At 37.1% G+C, this 27,917-nt stretch overlaps 1 protein-coding gene and 1 long non-coding RNA gene across 6 annotated transcripts in view; one reads left to right on the top strand and one right to left on the bottom strand.

Moving 5' to 3' along the window:
• The first annotated feature begins 251 nt into the window (after positions 1 to 251).
• The window catches only part of LOC149553721 (uncharacterized), a 30,685-nt gene continuing 3,019 nt past the window's right edge, over positions 252 to 27,917 (top strand). For both annotated transcript variants that reach the window (XR_016353145.1, XR_016353146.1), the window contains exon 1: positions 252 to 888. This is a non-coding gene — a long non-coding RNA (uncharacterized LOC149553721). The remainder of the gene's footprint in view (positions 889 to 27,917) is intronic.
• Positions 1,393 to 27,917, bottom strand: part of LOC149553720 (equilibrative nucleotide transporter 3-like) — a 105,119-nt gene continuing 78,594 nt past the window's right edge. For all 4 annotated transcript variants that reach the window (XM_089789083.1, XM_089789085.1, XM_089789084.1 and 1 more), the window contains 2 exons: positions 1,898 to 2,156; positions 1,393 to 1,805 (listed from right to left, as the gene is read on the bottom strand). In XM_089789083.1, coding sequence (XP_089645209.1) covers positions 1,698 to 1,805; positions 1,898 to 2,156 — 367 coding nt within the window. In that variant the 3' untranslated portion in view covers positions 1,393 to 1,697. The remainder of the gene's footprint in view (positions 1,806 to 1,897; positions 2,157 to 27,917) is intronic.

Raw genomic sequence — 27,917 nt, 5'->3', positions numbered from 1 at the left:
GAAGTCCCGGTGCTTCACCCCTATGAGCATCACCTAAATCCAATGAGTGCTAAGTGTTCCATTTATTCTCATGAGAGAGATTCATGTTGAATCACTGCTCATGACAATGATTTTGACTCAAAATCATCACAAAGCACACTTAGATTCAATATTTTCCTTACGCCAAAACTATTGGTCCCTGCTGTCTTTATAAACAACACATTCAACATTAAAATGAAATGACGTTCAATTTTCACGTTCTCAAAATAAGAAAGAACAATCCCCTCCACCCGACTAAATAGGAATACTAGACTACTCAGCCGTTAAGCTCTCTAACGGCTTCACCCAACTGTGAATTGTCTTTACAGAAGGAATCCTCAAAGCATTGAACATGTTGGTGTTGCTCTTACCGATGGATTGACTTGCGTATCTGACGGCAAATTTATTTCTATCATAATTACAGCCAACTTCCAGGAATGGCTGAATGTTGCATTTGAGCCCACGTAAAACGAAAAATGTCTTTCAATGACAAATCTCCAACGTGTAGATCGAACCAAACGATTTTGTTAGAGGAAGCGGATGAAATTGTTATTTTTTGAATGGGATATCCTTGTTACCAACACCAAGACAGATAATTCCCTCATGGAAGTATTGAGTATTAATACGAAGTGGAGTATTGAAATTTTACTGTTTCGCGGGCGAAAGGGGATATTGAAGGAAGGGACCTGCCCTGTCTCCAGATTAGCAGAGAGGATGTGCGAATGCTGCCATTGCATAAGCATCAGAAATGGTCAATTATGGTAACTGCTTGTCAAGTTTCTCTAGAGATGGAGATGATAATCCAGACAGATAATGTAAGAAACGGGAGGGTACACTAGCGCCCCGAGCCCTAACTTAACCAGCTCATAAGTATGTAAGATGATTGGATGTTTTCTGTTAATATTATCGTTTAAACCACCATCACCTACGCCACACATAACCTAGTACAAGTAAGCAAGAGTGACTCTTTTGAAATGGTGTGAATCTGTGACACGAGTAATTCTTTTAAGAGGTATCATAGTTGGATTCATGTTGACACTCAGCTTTTTCGAATGAAATTGGTGAGTTGAAAGTAGGTAAAACTTTAGTGGCTACTAATTGTAAATTAGCTATTCTTTCATTTTTTATTCCCAAAATAATTCGCAAAAGAAATTACTAGATAGTGAAGATTCACTTCAATTTATATCAAACAATATTTTCTGTTGAATAATTCCCTAAGTTTTATATGCTCCTGAATGTCAACTGTAAAACTTCCATTTTGAATAATTTTTATTTAGCATTTGTCATGCAGAGCTGTTTATTTTAGTTCCTGTCCAACTATAAAATGGTATTTCTCCCGATGCATATTCTATTCACACATGATGCGACAACTGATTATCATTGAAAGAATAAGATTAACCTTTCATCCAAATAACTCAAAATACATAGTAATGGATATCTGTGGGCGATAGCATTGTCTTTATATTGTCACAGTTCTGACAGTACAAAGATTTATGAACTCAAAGCTAGAAACAACCTTGTAGGTTAACGGATATTATCTTACATACATATAGACATTAGATAATGGGGAAAGCACTTAAAAAATATAGATGGAATAATTGATAGAGACATGTTAAAGTTACATCAAGCACTGTTCTGATGCTCTCCAGTAGCCTTCTTGGAAGTATCAAGATAAGACATCACCATCCCTTACCAATTAGCCACAACCAATCACTGATGACACCTGAAGTTATTCCCATTAGCAAGAATACGACTAATATATTTCCTACAGCATTTTGTTCAGGTCCCTGCAATTTTCCCAAACATTAATTAGTGGATAATCCAAGAATCAATAAATATTGTGTGTGTCTGAGAGAGAGAAGAGGAGGCAGAGAAAGACCTTATATCCCCTTGGTGCAAGGGTAAATACACAAGTTGTTATGTATCCATTAGACAAGCCCAATAAAATGCATAGCATTAACATCCAGCCTTGGTCTCCATACTTTGCAGTGAAATAGAATGCAGGAATGAAGCTTAGGCGAGAAAGTGCTGCAATTGTCAGCCATGGTCTTCTTTCCAGCTTCAGAACTTTAATCAGAGGAATGTATCGTCCAATAAGATCTCCGACGTTGAACATTGCTATTAGAGTAATAGCATACCTGTGATGAAAAATGGAAGTCATATGACAATCCCAAATAAGTCATATTGTTTCCTAGTCTAATAGCAAAACAAATATTTATTTCTGGAATTATGCATCCATTACTGTATTTCTCATTTGACCTTGGTAAAGTAGAGAAATTACTTTGTGACATTGTTTATTCGTTTCATGCAAAATGGAAGGAACATAAGTTGAAACTTTGAATACTATTATTATATCTTGATTTTTATCCTTAGTTACCAGTTAGAGTTCGATTCAAAATACGGATTCGAGGAACTGGTTCGCTAGTATGGCAAAAATTTTGAAAGGGGTTTGGGTTCGTTCGTAGAAAAATATGTTAAAATTATATATATACATACGTATTTATGAAGGCTAGAAGTATAAGTTAACATTAGAATGTCAAATAGTATCATAAAAGATTAAAATCATATGATTTAATCATTTAAACAACAAAAATACCATAAACTATAAACTTGTAGTTGTAATCATAGCATCATTACAAAGCATTGTCCAATTGATTGGCATATCTTTTAGGCCTTGCTAGACAAGTTGAATACAAACAAAAGAGCTCCTTTGTCAAAAGCTCTATTTATTACAATAGGCTTACAACAAGTGCTTGGAAAGAAGTGTATCATGTTATAAAAGAAGCAGAGTTATACCTGCAGCTTCTATCCGTCAATGGTGGATTTATTCTATTCATGTCTACCACTGGAGAAGCTCATCATCTCCACATTCATGATCTAGTCTAGTCCATTTTGTGCAGTTAAACATACTTTATGTCAAAGATGCAACCCAGGATGCCTACACTATAACATCTTGCAGGAAAATCAGGGAGCCGTTGACACACCAAATATTTTTGAACCCTAGGCAAATTTTGGATGAATTGGACCTGAATTTGGTATTGGTTCGAACCAATATGTGGTCTGGAGGGCAAAGTGACGAACCCTGGTAACTAATTTTTTATCTTTACTGAGGTTAAATGGCATTTGTCTTGTTAATCAATGTTCTCCTATGCATGAAGCTGTTTAGGACATAGGTTGTACTTGGATAGGGCTATATGGTATAACTATAAATAATAAATACTAAAAACTTACTAGGTCTACAAATGGTCTTTTCTCTCGTGCAAAACATTTTCAGCCGATAACTATAGTGATTAATCCTTGAAGCTTATGCGGTGCTGACATGCTACTGATTGCAGACAAGTAATTAATTTGTCCTTTGAAAGATAAATGATTTCTAGGAAAGCTTTTGTGTTAGAGGGTGTTTACTTGTCTTTTTTTATAATCCCTTATACAAGGACTAAGGTCAGGTTTCCATGCATTGGCTTAAACTTACTTTGGTTAGCAGCTGCTGCTTAAGTTTTTGAGCAGCAATTTGTGAAGCTGGTGTCCCATGGATGGTAAGAGTGGCTTAGTTTTATGCAGTCCTCTTAAATAGTATCTTATAATAAATTCTTTGGTAAATATTTCTTGTTGTTACATCCCAAATTTTCAATCTTTTAAAATCATGTCATAGCCATTATAATGGTTAGCTAGACACTCCTGGCTATCATAATCTTGTGAAATGGAAGTTATGATTTACTGAATTGATTCATGTGAAAATGACTTGTTAGTTGATTTCTATTATTTTGACAAAAATGAATGCTTATATTTTAATATAAAGATTAGAGGTGGTTAGCCGTTGTGATAGCTATCAGTTATTCTGTTTTATTGATATTTCAACTTAAATGGAGGAACATGTTATTATTGTGGAAAATTCATTTTTGGTTGCAGGAGCAGATGAAGGAGGGAAGCATTGCTAAACGAGATTCAAGAAATGGGGCACCAATTTAGTGCATCATCAAACTATCAGATATGGGCTCTAACTACCTTGATGAAGGATTTAATGACTAGGCAACGGAGTATACCTTGGACAGTGATGAGCTACTTGGTTAATTTTATAACAAGAGAAATAATAAACCTCTAATATCATGAAAGAACTATTACCTCTCTTTCATTTTTGAGATTGTGGATGTGCTCAATATTTTATATATATATTTGTGATGCCACCATGATACTCTAATAATGTCTATGAATTGCACTTACATGTATATATATAAATATATGTGTGCGCATCTAGAGAGAGTATAATGATAAAAAGAAATTATATGTACTCTCAAAATTACACACGGTATAGATATATGTATATGTAGGTACAATCATAGACATAATTCAATAGCATGATGACATTATATATATATAAACATTATATTTGTTTAAAATTATGGAGAAAATATATACTTCTTTATGATTCCAAAACAAGAGTGTTGCCACCTTTATCGGCATTGGTTTTTAAAATTTGAACTTAAAGTATTCTTGTAACTGCAAATCGAGCTCCTTGTAACCGTAGCAGGAGACTATATTTCCATTGCCTGTGGCTGAGAGAGCATTTTCTGTTATGCTCTCTCATTGTTGTATACGATTCTCTATGAACCAAGTTCTTCTTATTACTCGTCTTATATCAGAAGCATAATACCATACTAGTAGTGCAATACTGAGCCACTCAAGTGAAGTCATTTCATACATAGTGGTTGCTACCACACTAACGACTGACCTTGTTTTTCTCTGTATCCAGGTCATGTAGCTTTATCAAATTATTCGCATTATATGCAATGCCTTACGATTCAAGAAGCTTCTTTTATTCAAATGCAGTATTTGCATGTGTTCGATTTGCATCTAAGAAGCGTTGGCTTTGCTCCTTGTATTTTTTTTTATAAATATTATAACAAGTTCCTATTCATAGGCATCAGGTACATGCCCATAAGGATGAACTGCTATAATTCTGGGGAAAGGAATGCCCAACCAATATAATCATATAGTTCTTTCAGATTGTGTAAAATACTAAAATCTGCCTTGAAATATCTTCTGTTTTTCTCTATTATTTGATATCTACCAGTCGTGATTGATTTCAAAATGGTTCTTACAACAATTCTGACTTAAAAGAATCTCATGATTATTAGCAGTCTCCTAGGATGCACTCAAGGCCGATAGAACCATGTGTAAAAGGGTGAAGAGGAGAGGAATCCTGCAAGAGAAAAGAAAAGAAAATTATTATTCAGTGTCTAAAATATATGATCAATTAAGAAAGGGATTGCATAAGTCCAAGTCAGCTCATGATTGTCCAAGATGTAATCGGTTGTCAAGTCGAGCGGTGGTGATCGGGTTGTTTAATACCCACCTAAATCCTTGGCCAAGGTATTATAGAGGCATGCTTGCCATAAATGATCCCTAGAGGTCGAGAGTGCTAGCTTATAGAGGAAAGGTTGACGGAGGAATTCCTTAGCCTTTTTTGCTGCTTAGCCGACACTCTAACATCGATATGCTAAGAATGGTAGGACTATGGTGCCCCTAGCCTAACCCGGGGAGGGAGGGCCTTATTTGTAAGAGATTGTGTGGGGATATGTTAAGGTCCGCATTTGGGAGGTTAAGCCTATGCCAATGCTTCTCCTCTTTGCCAAATGCTGAGACTTGCACAACACACTGTCAGTTAATTCAGTTAACTCAGTATGTATCCTAAATCTTTTACTTGTATGTACCTTTATATTACTTGAAATGTATAGTTGTAGATCTGGTTGAATTGATTTGTATCTTAAAAATTGTAATTGTAGAAGACAGTTAAGGAAGTTAATTTAGTTGTCTTTCATATGAAATGGATATTGTCATTATTTAGTTTTGGATTTATAGTTATGATGCATTGTTTCTCAACTACTTCATGTCATTCCGTTATGATGTTCGGTTATAATCCTAGAATATGTACTTTATTTCAGCTTAGTAAAAATGGTATGTTACACTTGTAAAACAAAATTGGAGACAACGTTGAAAAATATAAATGAGAGGAAAAAAATGGCGAAGCCTCAAGACATATTTCCCAACAATCAATTGCTACTTATTTTTGACCCCCCATTTTTCCAAAGCATATTTTCCATTTTCAAGCAATAGTTGCCCCACAAAAATAGGGAGAAATTCTAATTTATCCTTTTCGCCTAGTTAAAGATTTACAAGGGAACACTCCAGCAGCTTAAATTTAAGCAGAGCTTGTATATATGCAGCCACATTGGGAAATGGGGTAAGTGTTGAAGAGGGGGGTTTATTATAGGCCTAAGCTTGGAGTTTCATAAAGTTATGGTTGACTAACATGGCATTTCATCAAAAAATAAGAAAAAGTAAGAACATAACCCCCCAAAACCAGTAGACAACCTCCCAAAACCAGTAGACAACCTTTTAATGTGACTACAGCTCAAAATCTCTACACTTAGAAAACTGTTGGAAAGCTTAGGAGCAACATGATGAAAGGGTGCTCTGCTTAGATAAACTCGACTGCAAAACTATCAAAGGCCCAATGATCACATGATATATAGTGTTAACCCGAAGGGTATAACTACCAAAGTTGTCTGTTCTCATCCATCAGCACAGTCTATCTCTACAATGGATGACTTTTGGTTTGCCAAAGTGAGGCAATTCATCTTCTCTTTTGATTCACTTTGTTTCACAATCTACATGTATGTCTTGAGCTGCTTTAACAAAATGGGGGTAGTGGTAGATCTATAACCAAACATTGTTTTGCAGAAATTACTAACTTTGCATAAAAAACTCTCTTCTTTAAAAGCTCTCATGTAGATTGCATTATTTATCATTTGTATTTATTGGATAATTTGCCATTGAACTGTCCCAAATCAGACAACCTTACAAAATAGACAATGTGTCAATTGGGCAAGTTGAAATGATGACATTACCAAATGCATATGCCAAAACCTACTGAAAAGAATGCTGATTAGCAACATAACAAACTTGGAAAGCCCTATTAAACAAATTACTCAACTACAAGAAGTATTTCATATATTCCATAATGCTGAAATTATTTTAGAAAAACCTCAAATGAAAAATATCCAAGTATAACAACAGATCTTAAGTTTTCGTAAGCTGTTATAAAGCTAAACTGTTATGCATATATGCATGACATCACATATCAAGTACATGGATTTGTACATAAAAATCAAAATGGTCTTATAAAAGCTTAAGGAAATAGTTTATGAAAAGTACAATACTTTTGCAAAAGTCCTGCTCTCCCAAAAACATTACACGGGGTATAGCAACCCTTATTGAAAATTATAATTAGAGAATCGAGTATTGGAATATATGGCTTAACTTCTGTAATAAATTCACCTTAGATAGTAGTGTGTTAGTCATGTGTTACAAAGGTTAGATATTAAGTTATTGTCAGTTACATCTTTGACATTCTTTATAAGGAGATGACCACTTTATAATGAATCCACCAATATTTCTTAATATAATATATTATATTCTATGTTCCCCCGAGTTTTTGGTACGGGGACGGCGGGGGACGACGGGACGGGTTTCCAGGACGGCAAATTTTTTTGATGATTTTGGGGACGGGGGGGGGGGGGGGACGGCTATATATATATAGGAAAATTTTAAAATATACATTGAAATTTGCAAATATACATGTCATTTATATGAGCATGTCATTTAAACATTATAAAATCATAACATACAACATTTGAATGCCATCTAGGAAATAATATCCAATTTTAGTACTCAATTGTCAAAATGCATATCAATATCTATGAAAACTGAACAATGAACATTAACAATTGTCAATATCATAATGTCATAATGATAAACATGATAGATCTAAAAATCAAAATCAAAATATGCCCAAAGCTATAAGCCCAAAGGGTAGAGGGCTGCCATAAAGTAATAAGTATCAATGTATCATAATCATGTTCATGTTCAACATAAAAAACAAAACATACAAAAATGAAACAGCCTGCTGCTCCTATTCTGCCTCTACTGCCTTTTAGGGCATTTGGACGGGTGGGGCCAACCTGGCCGACCAAGTTGGAGGCTTTAAAATATATTTTTATGTTGAACTTTTTAAATTTTATGCAAACAAAAAAGGGGGATGACCAGCAGTACCAAACGTCCCCTTTCCGTACCGGGTACGGCTGGCCGTCCCCCTTTTTTCCCTCTAGCGTCCCCAAGTTTTCGAGACATCCCTTGCATTTTTTCACTTTTTGGGGACGGCTAGGGGACGTCCCCTACCCGTCCCCCCGTCCCCGAGACGTCCTCGTCCCCAAAACGCCGGGTTTTAGGTCAGGTACGCGTCCCCGAGGAACATGGATTATATTTCAAGCTTCAATTCAATGGTACAGCATGAAGGATGTTTAATGCAGATAAACGGTAAGTATAGGAGATCGTGCTTGGATATGGTCTAAAGAGTTGTTTTCTACATCTATTGTTCATGTCAACCACTATACCAAAAGATGATGGCACAGGAATAAAAATGTGAGCCATGATGGCAATTGGACTAGCCACCTGGTCGGCAATCAAGAAGTTATTGTTGAGGGATCTCATCTATTATAAAAATGGAAGAGAGCTAGGTCATTAGGGCATTTTTTTTAATTGTGAGTGAAAATCAAAGAAGTTGGAAGTCTAGTCACAAGGGAAATGTGTTGGAATTTAATGCGGTGGTTGTCTTGCCCCTGGAGCCAAACGCCCACCTACCACCCCTGACGGATTGCAGAACAGACAGAAAAAATTAATACGGGTAGGTGAGTTTTCAAATTCTGAAAAGAGGGGGAAAACATTTTTGGAGGAAGACAAAAAGGAATGTCTCAGATTCATTCGACCAGACAGAGAGAAGTTAGAGGAAGAGCTCAGAAGTTGCAGAGTAGAGAAAGAAGGAAAAAGCTGATCAGCAGATTAGTCGTTGCAGAGACAGAAGGAATCGTTGTCGTGCTTGCAATTGCACGTGCTTCTTCCTGTCGTTCTGTAAGTTTTGTAGTTTATTGGTTCGACCTGTGAAGCAGTGATTGCTCCAGGTTCTATTGTATGCAGCCATTAGAGCTGCAAGTTTAAAGTTTAAAGGTTGAAGTTTCATCAGTTTGAATATTTAGGGTTAATTTAGGGTTTTCTGGTTGAAGCCAAATGCTCCCAGATTTTGTAATAGTTTAAATCTTAGTTGAATAGAAACGCAAGTAGGCATACTTGAATCTATTGTTCTTCCTCTTCTATTCATTGTTTTTTGAGAAATTTGTTTGAAAGGTTAAAGCTTGGCTCTCTGGTTTTAATGGTGAAAGCAATCACGTTAGAATTTTTTTAAGTTATAAATTTTCTCAGTTGGAGCCGAGCTTACTCGACATCCATTGTTGCCAAGCATTTTTTCTTTGAGTGCCGAGCTAACTCGACACCTACTGCATTCTTTTTCAAGTGCCGAGCATCTAGTCACTCGGCACCTGTTGCCTATCACTTGGCACCATCAAGTGCCGAGCAATCTGTGACTCGGCACCTTCAAGTGCCGAGCAAAACTAGCACTCGGCACCTTCATGTGCCGAGCATATGTTTTAGGTTTAAGGTTGTGAGTTTTAAATTTAATTCATATTTCTCACAAAATGAAAGGAATGATTCATGAAGGTTGAATGGGACCTGTTACATCCCAAAATTTTGACCTATTTAAAAAATTATTATAGCCATTGAGATGATTAGTTAAAAACTATTGTATCTTGTTCATGTGAAAAAGGTAGTTATATGTAACCGTTGTTTCATATGAAATTGGTTGTTTCAATTATTATGTATAATCGTTTATTGATGATGGTAATTAACCATTACTTGTCATACGTTGATGATGGTAGTTAGTAGTTGCTTGTTTTCTGAATGATGTTAATTAACTAATTTCTTCACTACTATCTATGTTATATGTTGATATGGATTTATCATGGGAACTTGTTATTATTGTGAAAATGTTGCACGGGTGGTTGCACGAGCAGACGAAGGGAGGAAGCATTGCTTAACGGGATCTATGGAATGCGGCACTATCTTAGTCCATTTATTTGATCGACATGTATGACCTCTAACTATCTTGGTAAGGACCTAACGACTACATAACAAGGTACATACATTGGATATGCACGAGCTACTGGACAATCAATAAAACATTAAGCATTTAAACATAATCAAAATATGTACCTTTAAATGGTTTAAATGGTATATGTGCATGTAAGTATAAACAGTATGGTGCCACCATAGAATTAAATTATTCAAGCTCATCTCTATTAACATACGTATACATACATACATACATACATATATTGAGAGGATACGAAGATAAAATAATCTCCCAATTATACATGTATATAGATATGAGTATCCTAACAAGTATAACCTTGGACACAATAATAATATGATGATACCATTCAAAAATAACATATAAATTTGCATATATATATATATATATATATATATATATATATATATATATATATGTATGAAATTATAAATTATTCTTTTAATAAGAATACCTTTGAAATATTTTTCTCATAATTATAAGTCTCTATAAGAGATGAGGAGTACACTTGGCATCTTCTTTTTTTGAATTGGTGAACCAAGAAGCCGATAATCTTTTTGTAACTACTATCAAGAGCCACAGCTTCTATTTGAGCCTTCTATATTATTTTCATTTGATATATGCTCGAGAGTATGTCTAGTAGTGAGCATCAATACTATTGTTTTATTCCATTCCTTCTTCTCTTTTCTTTTCCTTGTTCTTACAACTGAAATTGGAGAGAAATCGAGCTACTGTTCCTATTATTGAAGGGTCTCCGCAATTTGAAATCTGCATTGGCAAATCAGACTTTCGAGAGCCGGCCATTCAGAATTAATCAAAGGTCCATTCTTTCATTGATTAGGTTATGTGATTAGTTTTTCTAATCTTTATTTTGGTATATGTACTGCATCTGAAAGTATAGATGCAAAATAGTTTTTCAAGGATTTTCAAATAACATTGTTTGGCTGTGAAGTAAATTAAGTCTATCGAATAGTTCATTCGATCAAGCACATCAAGTTATCTAACCATGTCAAGTTTGAACCGAATACATATGTCATGCTATGATTTCCATCTCAAATCAGCTTGTCTTTCAAATTTGAATTATAATCCTTTGAAATTTCTTACGAGAAGTCCTTGAGTCTTAAGGACGACTTCATGCTAGTATAAAATATTATTTTCCATCAGTTGAGTTTCAGCAAATGAATTGATATCTTCTATAAATAGACACCCAGGACTCACCCGGCTAGTTGGCCAAGAAAGAGGGTGAAGAGGTGGAAAGAAAGTTCTTCCAGAACAAGAAACAGGTATCAGAAATTGATATGATAATTTTATTTCTTTTAAAGAATTAATCAATAGCTCATGCATGTCCATCTAATTACCCTATTGTCAAGTCGAGCAGTGGTGATTGGGTATTAGAAACCCATCCAAAAACCTTGGCCAAGGTTGTTAAAAGTATGCTTTCCTTCTATAGATCACATGATGTTGGTGATGCCAGTTAATCAAACACGCCTGTCTATTACTGAGCGAACATTCTAAACACTGGTATTACTCAGATGGCTGGATTAATATTGCCCCAAGCCTAGCCCCGGAGTAGGGTGGGCTTTTCTTATCAAAAGATTATGTGAGGATTGATATGGTCTGTGGTTGGGAGGTTAAGCCTAAGCTAATGTTTCTCCTTTTATTCGAAAGCTGAGGCTTGCACAACCATTATGAGACTCTCCAATTAGATTTTGTATGTTCTTCTACCATCCTTTACTATGCATTTACTTTCTCTTGTGAATATCAAATATCACAGAATTAATAATAATGTTTTAGGTTTTGTAATTATGATAGAAATTAGTTATTTCAGTTGAATCTTAATTCAGTTAATTTCACATGAAATGGAATTAAAGATGTTCACTTCGGTAAATTGGCTGAAGTATTGTTTTCATATTTGTTCTTAATTTAAAATGTAGCTCAATCTTTTTAGTTAAGAAAATTCATTCGTTACATAAGTTATCAGAGCGCTGGGTTCGACACTGAATCTTGGGCACACTACCTAACAAAATTTGTAAACCTGAGATTTTCTTAGATTAAATGTAACATGATGCAAGTATGTAAGAGACCTCACAAGGAAGCATGACAGCCCTTCTTTCCATACTTGATTAGGAACATGCCAAACTACGATTACACTTGTTCCATGCCTCAGGACAATGAAACCTTAAAACAAGCTCTACAATGAATGAGGAAGGAAAGAGTTAGGTGGACTATTGCCAGGAAAGCAACCTATAGAAACAAATTGATTCAAACTTGGAATGCTTGCCAGGCGAACCCTCATATGCACTTTCATAGACATGGATGGTGCGAGATATGTATAAAACCAAAACCGAAATTCAACGAGAAGCTGAAAAGAAAATTTCAGAGTAACGGAATCTATAATGTAACACGCTTAGAAGAGGAAATTTTTGTAAATAAAGGTTGTAAATTTAGCAGAGAAGTTTTAAAATCGAATAAATAAATTGGTCTATTCGTGTGATCCTTCTACTTGTAATTTCTTTTATTTATTGTAAACATGTAAAAAAAAGCAATAGAAAATTTGAAATAAGGGTCTTGCAAATATTTTCAGGGCAAATTTTTAAGAAAGCATGAGCAGCAACGAGAATGTTGCAGAGCACGAAATGGTCCATGAGAACAATTCAGAACCTCTGATTGATTTACTACTTTAGGTTTTGTAAGACACATAAATGAAGTTAGACAATATGGAGAAGAGAATGAACGAATTAGCAGCCCAGATTGGGCAAAACTAGGAGGAAATGCAATCCTTGCCCCCTTCCAGAACAGAAACATAAATCTTTGAACACAGCAAGAAAAACCCTCAAGCCTCACTTACCCAAACTGAAAAACAAAAGAAACTTGAAATAGTAAGCGACCTATCCATAGACATTAAGAAGATCAAACCACCTAAGTTTCGTGGTTCTGAATCCAGAGAGGATGCAGAGGCTTGGTTAACAGAAATATCACTATGCTAACAAATGTCCTGGTAAGACAAACACCAATCAACTACCCCAACCACCCCTTCCACCACGACAACATGTTTACCATCAAAGGATTCACACGATGCTTGATAATCAGCAGGTGGAACAACAAATAGGCCCGATCGAAACTCCAGGTAAGATCTATGGAAACCCTGTTTCTATATTAATTGATACTAGAGCCTTTGAATATTTTATATCACCTAAATTTATTAAATAGATTTCTAAAGAGATCTAGTTTTATGGCAAAACCATGGACAGTCGAGTATGCAAATCAGTCAAGGGATAAGGTAGAGCAGTGTCTATTTGAGGCACTGGTTGATTTTCCAAACTTCTCCACTGAACTGAACTTGTATGTAGCATCTCTTGGGTCTTACCACATTATTAAAGGCATTAATTGGCTCAGTGAGCATAGGAACAAGGTTGATTGTCTTGCCAAAACTGTAGATTGTTTGGATGACCAAGGCAAACCGATAGGCATTAAGGGAGTAATACATGAAATTAAACCAAGACAGATATCTGCCATGCAACTCAAGAAATGTAGAAGAAAAAGTTGTGAGATCTTTGCAGTAAGGATTGAAGATTCAAGGAAACCTATGGATGCCACGTATAGAGAAGACCACATCTTTGAAGATGGAGATTTTAGAGAAAATTTGAAGGAATCCTTCGAGGAGTATTCATACCTTAAGAAATTCCAAAATGTGTTTCCAGAAGAACTCCCAAGACTACCTCTATCCAAAGTTTTTGATTTTACCATAGATTTAGTACCCAGAGCTGAACCAATTTCTCGAGCTCCTTATCGGGTGATCACCACAGAGTTAATGGAGTTACAATTGCAGTTGCATTATATATATTAGATAAGAAACTTATTTGACCCAGTGTTTCACCCTGGGAGGCCCAGTATTGTTTGTTAGAAAGATGGACGGAACTATGAGATTGTGCATAGACTATAGGATGCTCAATAAGGTCACCATCAAGAACCGGTACCCACTTCCTAAAATCAATGATCTCTTTGATTAAATGAAAGACACTATAGTATTTTCAAAGATTGACTTAAGGTCGGGATATCACCAGCTCCGCATCAAGGATGAAGACATTCACAAGACTACATTCAAAATTAGATATGGGCATTATGAGTTCATAGTATTACCCTTTGGGTTAACCAACGCTCCAATAGCTTTCACGAATTTGATGAACAACATTTTTCAAGATTGTTTGGATAAGTTTGTATTGGTCTTCATAGATGATATCCTAATCTACTTGAAAAACGAAAAAGAACATCAAGGGCATCTAGAAAAAGTCCTACAAAGGCTAAAAGAACATAAACTGTATGGGAAGTTGTCTAAGTGTGCTTTTTATCAGAAATAAATCCTTTATTTAGGACATATTATTTCCACTAAAGGAATAGCCATAGATTCTTCAAAAATCAAAGCAATTAGGGAATGGCCTGTATCCTAAGAATGTGATAGAAGTCAGAAGTTTCATGGTGTTGGCAGGATTCTATAGGAGGTTTGTCAGAAATTTCTCCAAAATAGCTTACCCGATCACTTCACTTCAGAGGAAGGGAAATAAATTTATATGGACTGAAAATGTCAGTGAACTTTTGAGTATTTGAAAGAGAAGTTAACTATTGCACCTATACTAAGAGTACCTGACCCACAAAAGAAATTTGTAGCTATAACTGATGCATCGAGGGAAGGAGTAGAGGTGTATTAACGTAGGAAGAACAGGGGATTGCGTATGAGTCAAGGAAAATAAAGAACTACGAGAAAAATTACACTCCTCATGATTTGGAACTAGTAGCTATTGTGCATGCCCTCCAAATGTGGAGGCACTATTTGATTAGGAAACCTTTCGAACTTCGATCCGATCACCATGGCCTAAAGTATATCTTTACTCAACCCAACCTTAATGCCAAGTAGAGGAGATGGTTGGGATTTCTAGCAGATTACGACTTTGACATTAATTATAGTAAGGGTAAAGAAAATAAGGTAGCAAATGCCTTAAATAGAAGAAGACATATTTCCGCAATGGCCGTCATAAATTTCAGATTAAGGGATCAGGTACTTCAACATCTAAAGCATGATGAATTTTATACAAAAGTTAACCAAGCTCTTATCAGAGATCCACAGGATCCTAGGTACTCATATTTTAGAATAGAAGAAGATGGATTGTTAAGGTATCATGACAAGATTTATATACCCAAAAAAACCAAACTTCGAAGAGTGATCCTAGAGGAATCCCACTCAATGCCTTATTCAGGACACCTTGAAGTGACTAAAATGTTGTCAGGTATAAAACTACTATATTTTTGGAAACGAATGAAAAGAGAGATAACGGATTTTGTGGCAGGATGCCTGGAATGAAATAACCCCTCTACTATATGGGTCAAAGAAGAGCAATACTGAATTGGATCGGTTGACAAATGCTTACCAAGAAACCTTCAGATGAAAGTGCCAACATGATATAAATCTACTAGCAATATTTATGGAAGAATCTGATCCAAGTCTGAACAACAGAGCCCTGCCATCTCAGAATTGCTCCCTTGCCTCTGTCATCTGTATATCCACCTCGTCGTCTAACTCAGGGAAAATAGTACTGTTTCCTCTGGTATTATTAGAATGACTGGAACTTGTTTCTGGTTGGGCCTGCACAGGTGTTCTGCTCGATGCTCGAATTCTTCTCCCTGAATTTGATATCTTCATGGGTTGCCGGTAGCGATGGTTACCATTCGAAATATTTCCTTCATATTCTAAGGAATTCGGCGCTTGAATTAAATGAGAGGCTTTTTCCACCGAATGGTCTGTTGATGGAGGAACGTGCTGATCGCGAGGTGCTACCTGTTTGGTTACTGAAAGAACTAGTTCCGGCAACGTTGGAAACTGCCGCCCTCCTTTATATCCGCCTACGGTGAATACTTAATCGGATCCGCTCGCCTATACCCTGCCGTTAATATGTGTGACTGCAGCCTTGCTATTTAACAGTAAGGAGTGCGGAATGGAGTTCTAACAGCAGACATCAACACAAGTTCCTTCGGTTGTTTCAGAAGTTTCGAATTTGGGAAGGAAAACGCTCCCGTGGATGGCGAGCTTAATAAAAAAAACACCGATTGCTTATCTCCAGAGGGAGGAAACCACTGCAGTGACTTGTCCCCTCCTAATTAATCCTTGATGCTGGCCCTAGGCCACGAATTCGCCCAACCTGAAATAGCTGAATGCTACCTCCAAGTGCAATAATTCGGGTGATATCTCACACCCTTAGAATTGCTTATCCATGAGAGTTATCGTTCTCACAGATAGATTAGAAATTTGCAGACCGAAGACCACAAATTGCTCCAATATGAAAAATAGTGAAATCCACAAAATCGCTTGCTTCCAAAAGGAACCCTATGCCCTCTATTTATCTCTTTGCCGGGAAGTTTCTGGAAATTATCCGGAATCATCTTGCACTTCAAATATTAACTTTATAAAATTAAATAATAAACTTTATAAAGTTAGAATACAACCTTTATTTAATATTGGAATGAGTAGGCTCCGCTTACTTAATTGGAAGACAAAAATCGACCCTCTTCCCATAATTATTTGCCTACGAGAGTCAATGATAGGCAAATCCCCTGTTATAATTATGTTGCTAAGAGAGGGACATGACAGTCCCCCCTTCCAGATATTGCTTGCCCTCAAGCAATCTCAGAGCTGGATGCTGCAAAATGGTCTCATTCTCCCAAGTAGCATCTTCGATTGGTAGATCCTTCCATTTAACCAAATATTCTCTGATTACTCTTCGGCGGAGCTGTTTTTCTCTGCTTCCTAAAATGAATTCCGGTACCATGATCAATTTCCCTTCATCATCCAGAGGCGGCAAGACTGCAGAAGGTATCACATTCTGTCCCAATGCCTTTTTGAGACGTGATACATGAAACACATTATATACTTTGCTGTCTGCTGGAAGCTCAAGTTCATAAGCCAATTCCCCTATTCGTCTACTGATCCTGAAAGGTCCATAATACCTGGGTGTAAGTTTCTCCGACCCACTCTTTTTGAGAGTAGATTGTCGAAATGGTTGAAGCATTAAGTAAACCATGTCGCCCACCTCAAAACTTCTCTCCGTCCTCTTTTGATCTGCGTATTGCTTATACTGATTCTGTGCTCGAGCGATGTTATCACGTAGAGAGCGAATGATATCTTTACTTTCTTGCAGTAAATCCCCAGCACGTGGAACCCGAACATCACTCATCAATAAGTCAATGAAACTGGGTGTATCATAGCCGTATAATGCTCGAAAAGGTGTCATTTGGATAGACATGTGGAAAGTGGTGTTATAGCAATACTCACACAAATAAATCCATCTTACCCAAGCCTTCTGCTGATCAGCCACATAATTCCTCAAGTAGCCTTCCACCCATTTGTTTACTATTTCCGTCTGTCCATCGGTTTGCGGGTGATAACTAGTACTGGGTGTGAGCTCAGTGCCGCATAATCGAAACACCTCTTGCCAGAAATGACTCAAGAATCTACTATCCCTGTCACTGACAATACTGCGGGGTATCCCGTGTAACCTGAAAACCTCCCTGAAGAATACTTCAGCTACCTCTACTGCGGTATGAGTAGTGGTGATGGGAAAGAAATGAGCATATTTTGTTAGCCTATCCACCACCACATAAATGCAATCACGTCCTTGAGCCTTGGGCAACCCGGTAATGAAGTCCATGGATATGCATTCCCACTTCTGACACGGAATGGGAAGTGGCTGTAGAAGCCCCGCTGGAAAGGTGTGTTCCTGTTTATTCCGTTGGCAAATAGAACACTCACGAACATACTGCAAAACATCCTTCTTAAGTCCTTTCCATGTAAACCGTTCTCGCACCTGTCTATATGTTTTAAAGTATCCGGGGTGACCAGCTATAGGTGAATCATGAAGAGCTCGCATAATGAACTGCCTCACCTTCGACCCTGGGACTAAAAATACCCTGCTCTTGTAAATAATCAATTCATCCACAAGTGTATACCTGGTATCAACAAGTGTCCCATCAACTATCTTGGATGCCCATGAATCTTTGGCATATTCTGCAATAATCAAATGCTTCCAATCCTTAGAGATCTCAATCATTGAACTAAGATGTGGTCTGCGTGACAAGGCATCTGCTACCACATTCTGTGTGCCCTTAACATAAGATATATCGAAGTCATATGCCTGTAACTTACTGACCCATTTCTGCTGCCTATCATTGAGATCCCTTTGCCCGAGGAAATGTCTTAAACTGTTGTGGTCAGTTTTTATGCAGAATTTGCCACCTACTAAGTATTGCCTGAACTTAGCTAGTGCATGCATGATAGCTAACATCTCCTTGTCGTAAATGCTGAATGATCTCTCGGGCCCACGGAGTTTCCTGCTCTCATATGCAATTGGGTGTTTATCCTGCATTAAAACAGCCCCAATACCATCTCCTGAGGCATCACATTGGAGTTCAAATGGTTTCGAGAAATCAGGCAATGCTAGTACTGGACATGAAGTCATGATCTCCTTGAATCTGTCAAAACAAGCCTGTGCCTTTGCTGTCCAAATGAAAGCTCCCCTTTTAAGCAAATCTGTTATAGGGGCCGCGTGTCGTGAATACCCGCAAACAAATCTGCGGTAGAAGCCACATAACCCAAGGAATCCTCTTAACTGAGTTAGGTTCTCAGGAGTAGGCCATTCCACAATAGCACGAATCTTATCAGGATCCATCCGTACTCCTTCTCGGCTGATAATATGGCCTAAGTACAACAACTCAGTCATTCCCAAATCGCATTTGGACTCCTTGGCATACAAGGACTCTTCTTGCAAGGTCTTCAATACGGTTTCTAGATGCGTCATGTGCTCCTGCCATGTTCGACTGTATACCAAGATATCATCAAAGAATACCAACACGAATTTTCTCAGCTGATGATGGAAGACCTTATTCATGGTGGACTGGAAAGTGGCTGGTGCATTGGTCAATCCAAATGGCATTACTACAAACTCAAAATGTCCACAATGGCACCTGAATTCAGTCTTCTCAATGTCCTGTTCTCTGACTCTAATCTGGTGGTAACCTGATCTCAAATCAATCTTACTAAAGTAGCATGCCCCATGCAGTTCATCTATTAGCTCATCAATCCGTGGGATAGGATATCTATTCTTAATGGTTTTCTTATTCAGCATCCTGTAATCTATACACATCCGTAACGAACCATCTTTCTTCTTAACCAAAACTACTGAGGAAGCAAAAGGAGACTTACTAGGTCTAATGTGTCCCATCGCGAGGAGTTCCTTGATGGTTTTCTCTATCTCATCTTTAAGCCTTTTGGGATGCCTGTATGGAGTAATCATGACTGGTTTTGCGCCTTCTTCCAATTCGATGATGTGCTCGATCCCTCTATCAGGTGGTGTACCAGGTGGAATATCGCTGAATACCTTACTATACTTTTCCCTCAATATCTGTATGTCGGGATGATATTCTGTCTTGGGTTGTTCCTCCTGTGTAGGCATGAGAGTACACATGGCTGCCCATTCAAGATCCTCATGTCTCACCAATCTTTCCAATCGTCTAAGAGAGATCGTTCGGATATCACTATTCCGAATAGCTCTCAATACATGCTGCCTCCCATCTACTTCGAACTTAATCTCCATGTCCCTGAGTCGGAAAGTAACCTCACCCAATAAACGTAACCATGTCATTCCCAAAACGATATCCAAATCACCCATATTGACCATGTGGTAATCCGCTTTGAACTCATAATTATTCAGGCGTAAAGGCATGTCTCTGACTATCTTGTTACACTTAAGAGTGTATCCGTCAGCAACCTGTACACGAAGACCTTCAAATTCTTCTGTCTTAATACCACGACGCTCGACCAAGCTTGCATCAATGAAGTTATGTGTAGCTCCGGTATCAACTAATGTAATCACCTTCTGCCCTGCTAGGACACCACGTAACCTGAAAGATCCTTCCTGTTGAATGCTAGACAAGCGCCCTTGCTGTAGATGCAATTCAGGTTCTTCTCTCTGTTCTGACTTTCCTGTCTCTTCCTCAGATTCTGAACCAGTATGTTCACCCTCTTTCTCCGTACTGTCGGAATCTGATCCCTCGTAATATGCCCACATAACTCTATTGGCTTTTCCTTTCGGTCGCAAGGGACAATTATGATCCCTGTCATATGGACCTTTGCAATAGAAGCATAGTTTCTTCCTTCGCAAGTCATTTAATGCTTCTGTATCTAGGGGCGTGGTAGATTTCCCTTTGGTTTCAATGCTCCTCCCTTTATTTTTATCAAACTTCCTGTTGTCTTTGAAAGAGGTAGTACTCCTGGGAGTAAACCGGCTAGAAGGAGCTGTAAGTTCCATACTTCGTGCTTTCCTCATGGCTTCCTGCAGTGTTGGTGGGTCAAATGCCTTAATCCATCCCTTGAGGGGTTCAGACAATCCTTCTGTAAATAAGATGACTAACCTCCTCTCCGATACATCTGGTACCATGACTGACAACCTCTGAAATTCACTAATATAAACCTCGATATTGCTAGTCTGTCTTAATTGTGCAAGGTCGCGAAAATAAATTTCTGGATCCTTCTTATCAAAACGTTCAACCAATCTATCCACAAAGTCCTGGTATGATGTTACCTGATTGTGCTGTAGAGTAACCATTCCATGTGACCACCAATCATGAGCTGCGCCTTCCAAATGTAAGGTGGCATACCGGATGGCATCTATTTCCGACATAGGCCTTAACGCTAGAAAGGTGTCCAACTTATGAATCCAAGCTTGTGCTGTCATCTGACCACTCCCATCGAAGAAAGGCAAAGTAAGTTTACTGACAGCTCGTTGTAACTCACTTTCATGACCTCCTCTAGGTCTCCTATTCTGGCGGCTATTCCTCATATGTTCTCTTCTTTGGTTTAGATATCGATCAAAGTTCAATAATTCATGCACATTCGGGGGTAATGCTTGCCATTCTGCCGTAGCAGCCCTGAGATCATCCTGAAAATCTTCCGGTGCATCGTCTTCTCCCATCTCCTGAGCCTCTTCCCTTAGGAAGGTGGGACGAGTAGGCCTATTTTCTGTCCATGATCTGCGCCTAGGAGCACCTTGTGATCCGGCCACACTCTTATCATCGTGATCAGATGTGCCTCTTCCTTGATCCTGAATCCCGGGCTGAATAACTCTTTCCATTATGGTAGTCAAAGCCTGTAGTGTCTGAGTTATTTCTTGTTGTCCGGTAGTCATGGTTCTGTAAAATTCTCTGGTTTCATCATCGTCGACTCTGGGAAATCTTGGCGGACTCTGTCTTTCACCCATATCTCCGTCCTTGAATATGGTTTTCTGAGAATTAAAGTATCTTTACCCAATCAGGATGGCAGGATTACTGCTCTGATACCACTGAAATAAGCCCTCTACTATATGGGTCAAAGAAGAGCAATACTGAATTGGATCGGTTGACAAATGCTTACCAAGAAACCTTCAGATGAAAGTGCCAACATGATATAAATCTACTAGCAATATTTATGGAAGAATCTGATCCAAGTCTGAACAACAGAGCCCTGCCATCTCAGAATTGCTCCCTTGCCTCTGTCATCTGTATATCCACCTCGTCGTCTAACTCAGGGAAAATAGTACTGTTTCCTCTGGTATTATTAGAATGACTGGAACTTGTTTCTGGTTGGGCCTGCACAGGTGTTCTGCTCGATGCTCGAATTCTTCTCCCTGAATTTGATATCTTCATGGGTTGCCGGTAGCGATGGTTACCATTCGAAATATTTCCTTCATATTCTAAGGAATTCGGCGCTTGAATTAAATGAGAGGCTTTTTCCACCGAATGGTCTGCTGATGGAGGAACGTGCTGATCGCGAGGTGCTACCTGTTTGGTTACTGAAAGAACTAGTTCCGGCAACGTTGGAAACTGCCGCCCTCCTTTATATCCGCCTATGGTGAATACTTAATCGGATCCGCTCGCCTATACCCTGCCGTTAATATGTGTGACTGCAGCCTTGCTATTTAACAGTAAGGAGTGCGGAATGGAGTTCTAACAACAGACAGCAACACAAGTTCCTTCGGTTGTTTCAGAAGTTTCGAATTTGGGAAGGAAAACGCTCCCGTGGATGGCGAGCTTAATAAAAAAAACACCGATTGCTTATCTCCAGAGGGAGGAAACCACTGCAGTGACTTGTCCCCTCCTAATTAATCCTTGATGCTGGCCCCAGGCCACGAATTCGCCCAACCTGAAATAGCTGAATGCTACCTCCAAGTGCAATAATTCGGGTGATATCTCACACCCTCAGAATTGCTTATCCATGAGAGTTATCGTTCTCACAGATAGATTAGAAATTTGCAGACCGAAGACCACAAATTGCTCCAATATGAAAAATAGTGAAATCCACAAAATCGCTTGCTTCCAAAAGGAACCCTATGCCCTCTATTTATCTCTTTGCCGGGAAGTTTCTGGAAATTATCCGGAATCATCTTGCACTTCAAATATTAACTTTATAAAATTAAATAATAAACTTTATAAAGTTAGAATACAACCTTTATTTAATATTGGAATGAGTAGGCCCCGCTTACTTAATTGGAAGACAAAAATCGACCCTCTTCCCATAATTATTTGCCTACGAGAGTCAATGATAGGCAAATCCCCTGTTATAATTATGTTGCTAAGAGAGGGACATGACATGGAATGCCAAAGATTAAAAGTAGAACATCGTTACCTAGTTGGCCTCCTACACCCAAACGAAGTACCCGAGTAGAAATGATAGATAATTTCAATGGATTTTGTACAAGGATTACCTATGACACGAAACAAACACAACACCATCCTAGTAGTGGTGGATAGATTGACAAAGGTTGCTCACTTCATACCAGGAAGCTTAATTGATGGAGCTCTAGAAATCGCTCACAAGTTCATGAAAGAGATTTTTAGACTTCATGGAATTCTAGAGAAAATCATCTCAGACAGGGATGCTAGGATAACCTCCAGATTCTGGCAAACATTATTCACAACATTAGGATCTAAGTTAAATATTAGCTCGGCTTATCATCTCGATACTGATGGTCAGATAGAAAGAGTAAACCAAGTTTTGGAGGATCTTTTAAGAGTTTACTGTATGGATCAGCAATACTAGTGGGAAATGTATCTGCCCTTGGTGGAATTTGCTTATAATAATTCCTATCAATCCACCATTAAGATGTCTCCTTTTGAGGCCTTATATGGTCGCAAATGCAAAACCCTTGTAAGCTAGAATCGTGTTGAGGACAAAATTATTGTCGGACCCGAAATGCTCAAAGAGATGGAAGAACAGATAATTCAAATTTGTCAAAGATTGAAAGAAGCCAATGATAGACAGAAAAGTTATGTAGATGCTAAAAGGACACCTAGAGAATTCTCAGTAGGAGAAAAGGTGCTACTAAAGGTAAAACCCCAAAAGAGTACCATCAAGTTTGGTAAGAATGCCAAGTTAGCCCCAAGGTATGTGGGACCCTTTGAAGTGTTGGAAATCATGAACCCGATAGTTTACAAAATTGCACTACCTCCAACTCTTGCCAAGATGCATGACGTTTTTTATGTGTCATATCTTAAGAAATATATCACTCATCATGATCATATAATTGATTAGAACCTACTGTAGGTACGAAATCCAAGAGTGGTGGAAATAGAACCACTCAGAATACTCGAGGTCCATAAGCTGTGCTTACGAAATCGAGACGTGACTCAGTGCAAGGTCCAGTGGGATCAGTACGTAGAGGATAATGTTACTTGGGAAGACTGCAGTGAGATTTTCCAAAAATACCCCCATCTTTTCTCCAAGGCTAAAGCCTAATCTTTGTCTTCATTTCTTTTAGAGCTGCAATGTTTAAAAAAAAACAAAAAAAAAAAAAAAAAAAAAACTTGGGCATATGTTATTTTTAAGATTTATTTGTGGAATTCATTGGGGATGATGAAAACATAAGGGGAAGGGTATGTTACATCCCAAAATTTTTACCTATTTAAAAATTATTATAGCCATTGAGATGATTAGTTAAAAACTATCATTTTTCCCTGTTCATGTGAAAAAGGTAGTTATATGTAACCGTTGTTTCATATGAAATTGGTTGTCATCAATTATTATGTATAATCGTTTACTGATGATGGTAGTTAACAGTTACTTGTCATATGTTGATGATGGTAGTTAGCAATTGCTTGTTTTCTAAATGATGGTAATTAACTAATTTCTTTACAACTATCTATGTTATAATGTTGATACCAATTTATCATGGGAACTTGTTATTATTGTGAAAAATGTTGCACAGGTGGTTGTAGGAGCAGACGAAGGGGGAAAATATTGCTTAAAAGGGATCTACGGAATGGGGCACTATCTTAGTCTATTTATCTGATTGACAGGTATGACCTCTAACTATCTTGGTAAGGACCTAGCGACTGCATAATAGGGTACATACATTGGACACGCATGAGCTATTGAACAATTAATAAAACATTAAGCATTTAAACATAATCAAAATACGTACCTTTAAATGGCTTGTGTTGGTATTCTCATCATTTCATTATATGTATATATATGTGCACGTAAGTATAAAAAGTATGGTGCCACCATAGTATTAAATTATTCAAGCTCATCTCTATTAACATATACATACATACATACATACATATATATACATTGAGAGGATATGAAGATAAAATAATCTTCCAATTATGCACATATATAGATTATGCGTATCCTAATAGGTATAACTTTGGACACAATAATAATATGATGACACCATTCGAAAATAACATATAAATGTACAAATATATAAATGTACAAAATTATAGATTATTCTTTTAATAAGGAGACTTTCGAATTCTTTTTCTCATAATTATAAGTCTCTATAAGAGATGAGTACACTTGGCATCTTCTTTTTTTGAATTGGTGAACCAAGAAGTCGATAATCTTTTTGTAACTGCTATCAAGAGCTGCGGCTTCTATTTGAGCCTTCTATATTATTCTCGTTTGATATATGCTCAAGAGTATGTCTAGTAGTGAGCATCGATACTGTTGTTTTATTACAAGAGATACAAAAGATGATCCTCAACCTAAGAGTTTTATATTCTTGAAACAATCGTGGAAGATCACAAAGATACAAAGGGGAGATTGCATATTACTACAAATGGGTCACAAAGTTGAGCTATTGAATTTGAGTTATTGTCTGGTTGCTTATGGGTCTGGACATGGCCTATTCCTAAGGTAGACAGTTTGATTTGACCGAACCCAGTTCAAACCTGAGCTAGACTAGGCTGGACTATCCATGGATGTTACATCCCAAAAATTTGACCTAATTTTAAAACTTGTTCATAAACGTTGGATTTAACGGATTATTCTTTCATGATCATGTGAAATAGGTAGTTATTTATATATGTTGTATGAACTATTAATGAAGATGGTTGTTAACCATTAACTGTTATTAGATGATTAGCAGTTGCTTCATTTGAAATTATGATTAATAATTTAAAGTTTTTAAAAATGTTTATATGAATTTATTATAGAATTGTTATTATGGTGGAAGTGTTTTCATGGTGATTGCAGGAGAAGATGAAAAGGGGGGAAGCATTGCTAAACGGGATCATCAAAATGGGATGTTCGCTTAGTTCAGTCATCAGGATTGGCAGGTATGACCTTAAACTTCTTTGGAAATGACACGACTTGAACATAAGATACATTTGTGGGACCTGCATGAGCTATTTAGAAAATAATCAAAGAAAGCATAAAATGATCTAATCAAAATATAAAAACATACCTCAAGGAATTTTAATTGATCTTTCATCATATTAATATTATATATATATATATATATATATATATATATATATATGAAATGACACCATTATATTATAATAACTTAATAAAATGATGTCACCTCATTGATACACTTACATGAACATATGTAAATATATATTATAATAATAATTGAATTATAATTTTTCCAACTCTTTCTTCCAACTTTTTATTTTTTCCCTTTCTTTTCAATCGATTTAACACTTGGCGATTTGAATTGGCATATAATCTTTTAAACCAGTGGAAGTCAAGAAGTCACAGATTGTTACTTTATATGGAAGCCATGAGAGGAGTCGGGATCATATTTTTCCACGCACTCGGCTACGTTTCTTATTCTCTTTGCCACCCTCAACACCGACTGCCTTGCTGTGGCATGATAATTTCCGCCTATACACTCGACTGCCATAACCCGACTCCTTTCCTAATTCTGTCATATATTCTCCATGCTCTTAGCTCCGGTTTTCATAACCTTTGAACCTTTGTCAACTTGGAAACTTTTGCAGATATAAGTGTTGATGTTTTTGTGCATGCTGCCGCACATATTTCTTTCTTTGGAAGTGAAGCTGCCTTCGTACTCTGAGAGATCGATTGAAGAAGGGCATATATCTAGTGTCCAACAAAGCTTAGGCAACTTCAGATAATATACCAGGTCATGTGAATGATCAGTCTTTCCATGTTGCTAAATTTATTTCCTTCATAATCAGTAAAGCTTTCCAATTCCATAACAATAGATTGCAAGCTATATTCGATCTTGAATAATAATAGGAAAACATTGTTATGATTCATGGTAAAGTACCAAGTCATGGAATCATAAAATATTAGCCAATGGAAGTTAAAATATAGAGAATTTTTGTAAGTATTTAATCACAGAAATGTGAAATGCTGGAAGCAATCATTTGCCATAAATTAATAGAGCCAATTGCTCTAAGAATCTGGATCACCTAGAACTCACCAGCTGTTTAGCCATGGAAAAGGTGAAGAGGTGAGATGAAATCCTGCAAGGATAACGAGAATAAAAATCAGACTTGATATTTCAAAATAAAAGAAATAAATCGTACTTAATAGCTCATGCTCATCCTTGTAATGAAACCTGTTGTCAAGTCGAGCGGTGGTGATCGGGTCAATGAATCCATCTGAAATCCTTGGCCAAGGTAGTTTTAGGCATGGTTGCCATCTAATGATCACTTGATGTCAGTAGCACCAGTTATGCAAGCATGTCCATTTCATAACTGTGCGGACATTCTAAACATCAAGATACTCAGGTGGCTGGACTAAGAACATCCCAAGCTTGATACTGAGGTAGGGAGGGCCATTCTAATTTAATAGAATGTGTGGGGATAAGTATGGTCCGAAGTTGGGAGGTTAAGCCTATGTAAATGCTTCTCTCACCAAAGCCGAGGCTTGCACAACCAGCTAAAAACCCTCCAGTTGAATCTTGTATGTTCTTTCCTTCATTCCTTGTTAAGCATTACTTACTTGTATGAAGAAAGGATAGTCGATTTTATTATTTCAGTTGATCATAAATACAGTTATTTTCAGTTGATAGTTTAACTAGTTATTACAATTGATCATTTAATTAGTTATTATAGTTGATCATAAATACAGTTGTTTCCAGTTGATCGTTAAATTAGTTATTTCAGTTGATCAAGAATATAATTATGTTTAGTTAATCATTAACCTAGTTATTTCAGATGATTATGGATACATTTTCTTCAGTTATTTGTTAAACTAGTTAATTTTAGATGAACATTGATATGGTTATGGTTATTTCAGTTAATTGCTAAAAACAGTTAATGTCATAGGAAAAGGAATTCAATGATCTATTTATGAATGTTGGAAATTCTTTTTTTAAACCGTCTTTGTTTTCGATATGAAAAACCGTTTGCTACAATGGACTTGAGTGGGAAAGTGACACCTAATTTTATAATTTTTGCAATTTTAAATTAAATTTGGCATTTGGAACCCTAAAAAGTGCTTTTGTAATGGCTTATGTTGGGTTGTATGTCTCATTTGGTGTGCAAATAGATTGTTTTCTCTTGAGTTGGATGAAATAGG

This window comes from Cupressus sempervirens, chromosome 6 (assembly GCF_028749045.1).
Source record: "Cupressus sempervirens isolate cs-2001-9-10 chromosome 6, ASM2874904v1, whole genome shotgun sequence".
NCBI lineage: Eukaryota > Viridiplantae > Streptophyta > Pinopsida > Cupressales > Cupressaceae > Cupressus > Cupressus sempervirens.
This window is presented reverse-complemented; position numbering and strand designations above follow the sequence as displayed.